The 12,726-nt window shown below is 36.3% G+C and overlaps 1 protein-coding gene across 3 annotated transcripts; it reads left to right on the plus strand.

Annotated features, from left to right (window-relative positions):
• Window positions 1-2,437: 2,437 nt before the first annotated feature.
• Window positions 2,438-12,393, plus strand: LOC117612817 (ion channel CASTOR-like). 3 transcript variants are annotated; one of them, XM_034341457.1, is made up of 12 exons: window positions 2,438-3,016; window positions 3,100-3,171; window positions 5,219-5,824; window positions 5,948-6,130; window positions 6,952-7,011; window positions 7,221-7,424; window positions 7,589-7,837; window positions 9,026-9,124; window positions 9,524-9,718; window positions 10,089-10,181; window positions 10,754-11,008; window positions 11,690-12,393. In XM_034341457.1, exons 1-12 carry the CDS (start codon window positions 2,564-2,566, stop codon window positions 11,906-11,908), a joined length of 2,688 nt encoding a protein of 895 aa, XP_034197348.1. In that variant the 5' UTR covers window positions 2,438-2,563; the 3' UTR covers window positions 11,909-12,393. The 3 variants fall into 3 exon arrangements, with proteins under 3 accessions (XP_034197348.1, XP_034197347.1, XP_034197349.1); XM_034341456.1 differs by lacking the exon at window positions 9,026-9,124 and adding an exon at window positions 9,182-9,280; XM_034341458.1 differs by lacking the exons at window positions 7,221-7,424; window positions 9,026-9,124 and adding an exon at window positions 9,182-9,280.
• Window positions 12,394-12,726: the final 333 nt, after the last annotated feature.

Consider the following 12,726-nt stretch of genomic DNA (forward strand, 5'->3'; position numbering starts at 1 on the left):
ACAAAATCTGTACTCAATACTAATATGCATAAATTGCCTCAGTGAGTACATTAATATGTTTGCAAACACATTAAAGCTTCTCAAGAGTTCCAGAAATATTTGTCTCGACTTAAAGATCGAGCATTATGCCAACGAGATTATTGCTTATACTAAGAAAGTATTGAAGCATTTTTATGAGGATTATCCGTTGGACACTTTAAGGATTTTCCGGAAGTATATTGGACCGGACATCGTATTTTCCAGATAGAGCTCAACTCCATCATTTTGGGATGATGTGAGGCATATTTGATGCTATCTAAGCATAACACCATATACGGGCATATTTTTGAGTGAAATTATAAATAGCCCAAGTGTTATTAGATATGCGGACTCTGGAAATCTCTATGGTCGCTTACTGGAAACAGCTAGTCATGAAGTTTTCAGGGGGAGATATTCATCAGGGGGAGCATGGTATTCATAAAGACTTTCATACACTGTACTCTTTTTCCTTCATCAGGTTTTTATCCCACTGGGTTTTTCCTGATAAGGTTTTAACGAGGCAGTGTCGCTCAAGATTGACTCACAGAAGCAGTGTCAACTATGATATTCAGACAGATGATCAACAGTATGGCTTCAAGATATTCTGCCAAGCATCAGGGGGAGCGTGCCATCAATAAAGACCTTTCCACACTGTACTCTTTTTCCTTCGTCCAGGTTTTTATCCCACTGGGTTTTTCCTGGCAAGGTTTTAACGAGGCAGTGTCGCACGCATGTCAATATACACCGAATTTTATGTTACGCATGGTTATGTACTCTTTTTCCTTTAACCAGTTTTTGTCCCACTGGGTTTTTACTGGCAAGGTTTTAACGAGGCATATTCCGTATAATTTGTGGTCTCTAAGGGGGAGTGTTGTAAACGATAAGATATAGAGTGGAGCCCACATTGGAAGGAAATTTCCTTCCACCTTCAGATATGTTTACCCCTCATTGTAATATAAGGGAGAAACAAATGAGAATGAAAATATCAGACTTTCTATGCTTTTCTCTATCCCAATTTCTCTCCTCAATTCTTTCAATTCCTCTAGTTTTATATAACAATTTTTTAATTTTAAACCCAAAATCTTACAACCCACCACATTAAAAACAAATAGTTTTAAATTTGTCCAAAAACATCAAAAAGAAATTGCTCCCGGCTATTTCCCTATTATGTTGTGAGAGCTGAATTGAATTTATCAACTTCTCTTTAATCGACTTCTGATCGTTAACCAAGCAATAAAGCTTCAACCCATATTTTATGTTTATAGTGCACCATTTCAATCCAAACCATATGTATCTACTCACAACATAACTCATGGTTGTATTACCAACAAAGAAATGCCCCAAACAATAAGCTTCAACCCATATTTTTTTTGTTTTATAATGCATCAGAGTGCCATGCACACAGTAGCTAAATTTTTCACGACCCACCTTCAGTAGCAATATATTGTCTGCTTTAGGCCAAGGCCCTCACGATTTTGTTTATGGGCTCAAGCTTATGCTACCTTGCCCAAAAGACTTCTTACTAGGAAGTGAAGTTACCACACATATATGACATTTCACATTTCCCTCGCTGAGCAATGTGAGATTGCTCACTAATATTTCCCCTTCTCGCCTTGCATCCTTCAAGGCTCACAAGTCTTACCATCCACCCTTTTGATTTCCTAGCAAGAGACCTTTTAGGCAAGATAGCATAAGCTTGAGCTTAGGAACAAACTCATTAGAGCCCAAGCCCAAACCCAAAGCAGACAATATCTTGATAATGAAGTTGGGTTTATGACAAAATTCCCTTGCAATTTATAGGTCATTCATATTGGAATTCACATTTCTCATAATGTGCCATGAACATAAGCGATGATGTGTGTTGGGAAAAACTTCATCCTTGACAACATATATAGGCTTTTTTTTTTTTCCCCCTTCATAGACGTCAACATGTTTTAAGGACCCAACATTATGTAGTTGCAATCTCATCAACAAGAAATGCACAACCAAAAAATATCGCCTTGTTGTGGTAGTTTACACCAACAAACACTACTAAACATTTGTCATATACGTTGGTCTTGTGCTTGATGTCAAATATCAACATATCTGCAAAGCAACAATAATCATGTAGAGATTGAGTCTCTCTCCAAAACAAATTTGCCAAAAAATTCTCCTCATCTACACCATATATGCAGCAAAAAAAAAACAAAATCAAAGTCGGCTATTACCTTTGTGTTCATGTAGTTTTCTCTTTAGTATATCTCTACTCTGTCGGGAACAAGAACAAGTATTTTCAAAGAAATTATTTCGTAGTACCAGACAAATTCAGAAGTCATTACACCTTAAGTTTAAGGTCAACGTCTTTTGTTGTCACCCCAAATTAATTTAATAACAAGGCACTAATCAATTCTAAGCCTAACAACTCCTTAAATTCAAAACAGCCACCCATGATTTCTAACAGAGTTCTTAAAACGATTTTGCAGAGACAATTAGCAAGAAATAATGCCCAAACAGATTTCAAATTGAATTCCCAAAAGGTACCTAAACTTTTACAATTATTCCAACAATGTCCCTCGACTCCGACTCAGCAGCAGTGTCTTCCACCAGCAGAGACTGGTACTTTCCCTCGCCGCCCTTCATCCACAACAACTCGAACTCAACGAAATTTCCAAAATACCCTCGAAGATTCCCAACAAACCCCAGGCAGTCCCAACACCTTCCTCCCGATTATCGGCCGCCGTTTGGCGGCGTTTCGTCTCCCAATTCGTCGCCGCCGTTTCGCAGCGTTTCGTCCTCGACCTCGGCCCCTCATAGAGCTTTTAACCATGAGAGGCTTAGACGGAGGGTCGACTTCGGTCGCCGGCGAGAGAAGCCGCAGCAAAACGACGTCAACGACGCCATTCCAAGCGTTTCCGACGGCGTTTCGAGAAGAAGATCGGAGGTTTCGAGTGCGGTTTCGGGCGATAAGTTTTTGGGAAATGGTTTCAACGTTCGGTGGAAAATGGCCTTTTTCGTAGCGGTACTCTCTCTCACCAATTGATATATGTACATACATATACATTTATGATTTTGATCCCAAATTTTTTTTTGTGCATCTGGCAGATTGCGACAACAGTATTTTCATCAGTGGTGTACCAGAATTTCTGTTTACATATCCAAGTCAATGAGTTGCAGGTATAGTTCTATTGCTTGCGATGCTTACAGTATTTATTTATTAAAGAATGAAAGAAATGAAATATTGGAGACATCTCAATTAGTATTACTTGGCACTTTTAATGTCGATAGGCATGTACAGTAAAAAAAGAGGAAGAAAGTTTTGTAATAAAATAAATGAAAAATTAGTTGACATGAAATGAAATAAACTTAAATTTAGTTTGGATGTATGTAGTAAATTAACTCATAACTTATATGAATTCCTTGTATTTCCGTATATGACATCTAAGATTCCTTGACTTGTACTGGCAGATATACTCATATGTCCCGTACACCTTATCGCGTTGCAATTTCCGTTTTGCCTTGTAATTTATTTTGTTTTCCTGAAGACACATTAATATAATAGTCCTTTTGGTTGATCAGATACTGGTCTTTAGTTTGTCATGTAAAACTAATAGCATCTAACTTGAATAGCCATTAAAAACGAAAGGATTCTTTTTAACAATTTGTTGAAATTTTACTTTACCAGAATCGTTGGTTAAAAAGCTTGTGAGATACCAAATATTTTTCTGAACTTCAAACATTGAGCTTTAATAAGATTCAGCCTGCAAACACTATGAGTGGAACTAAGCAAAGTAAGGTATTTAAACTTATTGTTTTAGTTTTGGTTGATCTTTTAGATAACATACATGATTCATCGAAAAAAGAAACATAAAAACAAAGAAGAAAAACTTTAAGGCTGTGTATGGATGGCTGCAATAGGAGATTCAAATGGATTTCATGCAATAGGATATTCCCAGTAATAGGATACTTGTATTTTCCTTACTCAGTCCAATTTTAAATAAAAACAAAACTAAGATTTTCAGTAATTTTTCAGCAAAAGGAAAAACAAAAACAGAAACTTTAATCTGAAATTTGAATACGTGACACACACTCGTGTTTCACTGCCTTCCCGCAACATTCAGACTTGTAACTAGGCTTACTTGATTCTGCACCATCTCACCAAAATATGGGAGTCCTCAATGTTATTTTTTTTTCCTATTGGTTTCCATTCCTAAAATCCTAGAATTTTTGTATCTATATGAAAATGCAAAAAATAATTAGGGTTCGTTTTGGCAGCCCTAGCTAAACCAAAGCAAAAAATTTCTTTTACAAACTGGCTCAGAAGAACAAGAATAATATTTGATTGGCTAAAAGGGTAGAGCAAGAGTGGTTTTTTGAGGTGGATTAAAAAGTACCCAAAGATTTTCTAAATTAATTTACCAGGAAAAGGAAAAGTACAAAGTAAGGAGGATCACAGAGGTGCTTAATTGGCAATGATGCCTTTATGTTGGAGCACTGAAAACACCACAGAAGCCTAGTTGGTTCTGGCAGATCCCACAGAATTCTCTGAGGTTAGAGCTCTTAGTTTGAAGATGAGGTGTTTTTATTCAATAATCTTTCCTTTTCCTTTCCTTTTTTTTTTTTCCTTTCTTGTTTCACTCCTGCAAAGCAGGAAGAAAAATACCAACCTGTTAGGGGTTTAAGATATCCAGAAGATGTGGTATGTATCTATACAAGCCTGGTTTCGGTTCGCCTAGGATATTCCTACTTGGGCAGGTTCAAATGCCGGAGTGAGCCAGGTCAAGAGTTTTTCTTCATTTCTGCCACTAAGATGGGGTATCTCTACTTTTTTTTCCTTACCGTTTTCTTAATTTCCCCCCTAATTTTCGTAGTGGCTTTAGTAAGTTTTTGTACTCTTTCACAATTTTAGTTTTTAAGGCTTTTCTACTACAATGCCAATCACAATTTTCAATCAAACACTGCCAAAACCAAATTTACAAATAAGATAAGAATGAGAAACTTATCTGTGGCTCAGTTCATATAAAAGCTTGTGCATCTGGTTTCATGTTTCCTCAGATAGGTCAAAGTGCCTTTCAATGATGATTTCTTTTTCTGTTTTTTTCCAATCTGACTACGATGTTGTGTCCCCTAGATATGAGCTGGGCCTACTAATTTTTCTGTTAATGTATGGAACTTCGTTTAAATGGCGAGGCCATACTAATTTAAACACATGCTCTGCTTTCAGGAACATATTTCCAAGCTTGAATTTACGTTACGAGCCTATAATTTGTCAGATTCTACGGAGCTTATCAGTTCCTTTGGGCAGCAGAGTGATCTCCATGGCAAAAGTTTAAAAAGATTAGCTCTTATGGTCTCCCTCACACTTTTATCTATGCCTGTCCTAGCTTTCAAGTACATTGATTATGTCTCTAGATCAAGGTCATCAGAAAACATTTCAGAAGAAGTGTCTCTAAACAAACAGCTAGCATATCGAGTTGATTTGTTTTTATCAGTCCACCCATATTCTAAGCCATTGGCATTGTTAGTGGCAACTCTATTACTTATTTTTCTCGGTGGTTTAGCACTCTTCGGAGTGAAAGATGATAGCTTAGCAGAATGCCTTTGGTTATCGTGGACTTATGTAGCTGATTCTGGCAACCATACTGACTCTGAAAAGATTGGTGAAAGGCTTGTTTCAGTTTCCATTAGCTTTGGCGGTATGCTCATATTTGCAATGATGCTTGGACTTGTATCTGATGCAATTTCGGAGAAGTTTGATTCATTGAGGAAAGGAAGAAGTAAGGTGGTTGAGCAAAACCATACTTTAATTCTTGGCTGGAGCGATAAATTGGTAAAGTTCTGATTGCTTTGCTTGTTTTCAGAAAAAAGTTAAAGTTTTACTTTAAGGATAACTGTTTTAGTAGCTTGAATTGCGTTTTTGTTCCATTTGTTAAGTATTCCATTGTAAATTCAGGGATCGTTATTGAATCAGCTTGCAATAGCCAATGAGAGTTTGGGTGGAGGGATTGTTGTAGTCATGGCTGAGCGAGATAAAGAGGAAATGGAACTTGACATTGCTAAAATGGAGTTTAACTTCAAAGGAACATCTGTAATATGCAGAAGTGGGAGCCCTCTTATTTTGGCTGACCTGAAAAAGGTATGAGTGCTTGCCTTCTTTGGGTTATTTGAATTAAAAATATGGTTAGAATTTTCTCCTCTACGACGCCCGTCAATTTCAGGCGGCATGCGAGGCAGGAGAGGGGCACAGTAAAATATGATGAACTTCATAACTCCAATTTTTATACAGAATTTTATGATCTACCTCAGTAGGGATAATTGAACTGGAACAGTTAGATAATTGAATGAAGATATATTAATGTGGGTTGGCACATGGGGCCAAATGGGTTTGGTTTTTGTGACAACTCAAGTCAGTCTGGTCTTCTCACTTTAAGTCATATTTTTATGAAATGATGGAGTGATTTTAAAATACCTTAAAGTGTTTTGGACTTGGTTTTATTGTTAATTTTGGCACAAGCTCATGGTGTTCACTTTGAAATGTAACTTGCCATTTACGAAATTCAGAGTTATCTATTTGAAGATCAACTTTAGTTATCTGATTATTTTCAACTTCAGTCCTAGGGGGTGTTACGTATCAACTACAAAGTGTTTCTTTTGTTATACACATCAACAAATAGGTTTAATTTCATTAAAATAGAAAAAGAAACAAACTAATTCCTTTCTCAGTAATTCCTCTCTCTTCATTCTTCTTCATCTCTTTGTTTTCTCTGAAATTTCAGCAGCCATAAACCTTCTTTGCTCTTCAAAAATATTATATTTATTAGATTTTCTGTCATTCTAAGCCAATCATAGAAACACTCACTGTGTGTTAGAACAGTTTTGTAATGCATGCATACAATGCTGAAACTATTCACGCCATTTGTATGCCTCTCTATGTGTTACTTATACAACTATTTGCAGGTCTCTGTCTCTAAAGCCCGTGCAATAATCATCCTTGCTGAAGATGGAAATGCTGATCAGGTATACTTGAATTAGAAAATTTAAGTTCTCTAATATTTAATATCATAGTATACTTATATTGTGTCAAACTGGGGTAATATATAATATTATTAAAAAATAATTAGTTTCTTTAAACTTTTTTAAAACATATAAGTCAACTTTACAGAAGTCTATTCCTTTTCCTTTTTTTATTCCTATACACCAACATATTGTTCACTGGTTTGACACAGAGTGATGCCCGTGCATTGAGAACAGTTTTAAGTCTAACTGGAGTAAAAGAAGGGCTGAGAGGACATATCGTGGTTGAACTAAGTGATCTTGACAATGAGGTTCTTGTTAAACTTGTTGGTGGAGATCTTGTTGAAACTGTTGTGGCTCATGATGTAATTGGCCGTTTGATGATTCAATGTGCTAGGCAGCCTGGACTTGCACAGGTCACTTTCTGTTAGTGTTGCATGCTATAACTTTATTGCGGATGGTCACACAATTCTATTTCAATGCAACTGTTTGTGATTTTTTTTTTTTTTTTGGGTAACTAAATTTCTTGTTGATTATGGCAATTGATTGTCTTCTATTTCCCCTCTGATGGACCTAGCAGATATGGGAAGATATCCTTGGATTTGAAAATTGCGAGTTCTACATCAAAAGATGGTCACAGTTGGATGGCATGCATTTTGAGGATGTATTGATCAGTTATCCTGATGCCATTCCTTGTGGAATCAAGGTTGCATCATTAGGTGGTAAAATTATTTTGAATCCTGATGACTCTTATGTTCTACAAGAAGGCGATGAAGTGCTTGTTATAGCCGAGGATGACGATACCTATGCTCCTGCACCATTGCCTATGGTGATTTCCAATTCCTTTAAAGCATAGAGTTTCCAAATTTTAGCTTGGTGTTTCTGCTAGTTTGTTTTATCTTTTTTACTTTTCATTTTCTCCTTTTGTTTGTGTTGATGGTCTACTTAAGGTTACTAATTCTAGAGTAACTTCAAGGTACGTCATTAAAAAATAAACATATTTAGTTAAATTAGTTCTCAGAGACATTGATTTCTCCTTGTCCTAGTTATGATGCATTTAGGGTCACTGTTTGAGGGTGACAAAAGAACAAATAAATAAATATACTGCAGATAAGTATTTTTTTCCTTTCAGCAACTATCGTCCGTAAGATTCAAAGTCAGGACCTCCTCCAACAACGTGGTACCAAATGGTCATTGGGAAACATATTACAGAGATAGAAAAATAATTAGTGCATTAAGAGAGAAAAGTTATTGGCGACTTGGGTATCAGCGATTAGCCTTTCTTTCTAGTTCTCAATATCACATCAGATCCTTGATGTTTTTATTTTTGGTTAGGAAGCAATCATTCAATTACTGTGCTGATGATTAATTATATGGAACAAATGGAAAAGCTATTTGATTGGTTTCAAAGTATTTATTGTGGAAATTTTCATTCAGCTGTTCCGTGCAGATGTTTTTTTTTGTTTTTTTTTTTTACTAATGAAGTTTCAGAATCGTTTATCATGTAAAAAAGAAATCGTTTGATGGATAAATCAATACATATTACAACATTACAATATGAAACACATCTACTACTTGACCTTAAAATTTAATCACATTAGATGTGCCTTCATCATTCGTTCTTTTGGCCTAATCGTTCTAGACATGTCCATTGTGCATTCAAATTGCAGGATCATGATCGTTTTCCTTTATAGATATTTTAGTTAGTGCCCTTTGATGTTGTGATGTCTGTCGAATTTCATGGTTACACATTGGTAGTACCATTCTCCGGGGCTGTTGTCACAGTTAGCCCCTTGTTACGATCATTAGCCATTGAATGTCAGAATGAACACAAGATTGAGTGAAAATGCAGCCAATGAGAACTAGAGCTGCAGAGAAAGGGCTATAAGTTAGAGGTCAATCTTTTAAAGAATAAGCTCTTTTAGACCACAGTAGGATGATGCCTACCATGGAGTTATAGTGAATGGAAGATAGCATAATTAAAACTCACAAAACTATAATCACTTTGATCATTCAGGTCAAAGAGGCATCTTTCATACACATTGCCCGAACAGCAAGAAAGCCACAGAAGATTCTACTTTGTGGATGGAGGAGGGACATTGATGATATGCTTGTGGTAAGTTCTTTATGTTGATGCCCCTAATTTTTCTTTTTCTTCGCCTGAATGCTGCAGGTCTGGAGAGGAAGTCTACCCAAAGACTTTATTGTTCCAAAGTCTGCAGAAAGGATACTTTTTTGTGGTTGGCGGCGAGATATGGAGGATATGATTATGGTAATGAAACTTGATGTCTGCAATCATGCTCCCAGTACTTCGGGTGCAGTTCTAGTGTACAAACTGATGATACTCATCTCAGAGACAGCTTCTTGTTTTCCTATGCAGCTTCAAAATAGACTGCATTTCTGGATTCAAGTTTAAAAGTTTCAGAAGTAGCACTGCCACATCTACATTGGTGCTGTTAATTGATTATTAAATTTTGCTCTTACAGAATTAGATTCATGCATCTATGATTTGTAGGTATTGGATGCCTTTCTAGCCCCTAGTTCAGAGCTCTGGATGTTCAACGAGGTTGCTGAAAAGGAGAGGGAAAAGAAGCTCATTGATGGTGGCCTTGACATCAGCCGGTTGGTGAATATAACTTTAGTTAATCGTGAGGGGAATGCTGTCATACGCCGTCATTTAGAAAGCCTTCCTTTGCAATCTTTTGATTCGGTGAGCAACAAAGTATTTAGTGTCTCCTTTATAAATATCTGTAGTGAGGTAGTAAGAGGGATGGAAATTCATATATAAAGAAAATGATGACTCATGCTATATGTGAAATGAAATTATCAACATCAACCGGACCTGCCATTGGAAAGAACCTGCTGGCTGAGTTTTCTATCTTATTGGTGTATCATTTCTGGGCAGTGATATTATTTTACCATCTAAAATGTGGTAGACCAGTTAGTGACAATTACTTAACCTTCATTGGTGTCCTTGTGTAGGGTCTTTACTTTTCTGTGACGTTTATGATAATTACTTAAACATGTCTAAATCATTTCACAGGTTAAACATGTGCTCATCTAGTAATTCATCTGTACAGATCTTAATTTTGGCTGATGAGTCTGTGGAAGACTCAGCAATTCAAGCTGATTCCAGATCTCTTGCAACATTACTTTTAATTCGTGATATTCAGGTACTTGCGATTTGATTTTGGAGTGCACCATTAAACTACTGGTACACTTCACTTTCTAAAAATTATTTCTTCTATTGTCGTAATTTCTCAGACATACTGTTAACCTGTTTTGATTTTGTTGGTAAAATACTTTATTTTTCTTCATTTCTTTTATTTTTTTGGGGGGTGGGGGTGTTTGTGATCCTGTTCTAGAATCATCAGTCTGGACATGACTGAATGTGAAATGAGAAAGCTAGCATCCAACAAATCTGGGTATTGATATTCATTGTTTTGTTCTATTCAACTTGCCACTTTTAGCTTCCATTATTAGTGTACATAATGAGAGAATGGATGATTTTTTATTTATTTATTCTTTTTATCTATTTTACTTTTTGCGTACATTGGATGTTATGTAATAGCATTGACATTCGAGTAGAATTATATTTTTCCTTTGTATCATCAAAGATTTATTTTTCTTGAGGACTATATGTGAAGATATAATACTGGTTGCCGAGGAGATTCAAGTTATCAATTTTCATAGTTTATCTATCTTCAGTTCCAATCCTATATACTTGTGTTATTCAAATTTCCAGGCTAAGCGTCTCCCTATGGTAACACATGTTCAAAGAGGAAGCTTCTCACAAGGCTCATGGATAGGAGAAATGCAGCAAGCTTCAGATAAGTCAGTTATAATTAGTGAAATTCTGGACCCAAGGACTAAAAATCTATTATCCATGTCAAAGATCAGCGATTATGTGCTATCGAATGAGCTCGTAAGCATGGCATTGGCTATGGTGGCTGAGGATCGGCAAATAAATGATGTGTTGGAAGAGCTGTTTGCAGAGGAGGTATTCTCTTTGTTACATATGATTCCATTCCATGCAGTAGTACCAGAATTTTATTTGCAGTCAAAATAGACTTCACATGAGCTCTCCCTTCAAACTGTCCACTAGAACATGTCATTTGATTCCAATGATCAATCATAACATTGTGAAATGGCTTCTCGCTGGGCCTTTTCCAACATTTGTTATCCTGCCCTTGGTAGTTTAATAAATTTCTGGGGTAAAACAGTGTAGTTGCCAGATTTTACTATTTAGGATAACTCCTCAATGGAGCCCAAGTCACTAACTAATACAGAGCAGATTTCCTTTTACTATGAAAATGGAAGTTGTGACGGTTACAACCGAATATTTTTTGTCTCCCTCTGCCCAATTATCTTGGCGTTTTGCTTCCAAAGGAATTCTTCTGTAAAAACTAACTCCTTGTATCTTAATCCAAGCATTCAAGTTACTAAAACCAAGCATCTGTGAAACCTGCTCCAAGTCCCAAACGATATCAGACCTCAAGTTTGACCAAGTATAAACTGCTTTCAGTAAAGCAGTAGGATCACCCAAATTAGTGTCTTGGATAAAATCATTAAAAACCCTGTTGTTATAAATGGTTCTTTAATTTTTGATGGAGGTGCAGTTTGTTCTTATAAGTGGTTAATTACTTATTTCACCAACCTTACCTTGTGTTTGATTTGTCAGGGCAATGAATTGCAAATAAGGCAAGCAGATCTCTATCTCCGTGAAGGTGAGGAATTGAGCTTCTATGAAGTACTCTTGCGAGCTCGACAGAGGAGAGAGGTCATGATTGGTTACCGTTTAGCCGATGCTGAGAGAGCTGTCATCAATCCCCCATCCAAAAGTAAGAGACGGAGGTGGTCAGTGAAGGATGTTTTTGTGGTGATTGCGGAGAAGGAATGAAGCATTTCTAAATCAACAGTGAAGACAGTGTTCGAAATTCCATGTGAAATCGGGGATGGTCTTACTCTTTTCTGTTGCAAAATGCCCATCTGACTTTGAAGTAAGAGAAAGCGAAAAAAAAAAAAAATTCCTTTACAGACTCCCTGTGCCAAAAACTAACCTCAAAGTTTTCAGATCAAATGGTCACTGCCAGTAGAGATTAGTGTACTGGCTGCTGTACATTGTGTGTTCCCATCGATCAGTGAGTGCTCTACAGTAGCCGAAGCTATGGGATGTTGCCGTCGGAACCAGGATGAATTCATATTTGAGGGTGTTTTCCGTGTTCAACATGTACATGATTTTATTTTTGGCCATGTTCCTATAGTTTGAGCAATGCTTCATTCTAGTCCTGTATTTTCAATCTGGGACCTTTTGTTTAAGCCCCATAAATAGTTTACTAATGTGGTATATAATAACATAATTTTATAAGATCAATAACTAAAATATACCATATGAGTTCAGGGTTTTTCATTAATGGGCACATTTTAGCATGACATACAATTACCCATATAGAACCTATTTGGAGAGAAAAATCTAAAATTAGTCACTTGTTATTTTCTAATTGGTATTAGAAATTTTTTAACTCACTAAGACCCAATTAGAAAATGGCAAGTGGCTAGTTTTGGATTTTTCTCTTCAATAGGCTTTATATGAGTAATTGTATAATATATCATGTTAAAAACGACTTATTGCTAAAACAAGTCAAAATTACAAACCTTGCCATTGTTTCCATATTTTAACAAATTGATTTAAAGTCAATCGCCCTTATACTTGACAAC

The sequence above is a fragment of the Prunus dulcis genome, unplaced genomic scaffold (genome assembly GCF_902201215.1).
Source record: "Prunus dulcis unplaced genomic scaffold, ALMONDv2, whole genome shotgun sequence".
Lineage (NCBI taxonomy): Eukaryota > Viridiplantae > Streptophyta > Magnoliopsida > Rosales > Rosaceae > Prunus > Prunus dulcis.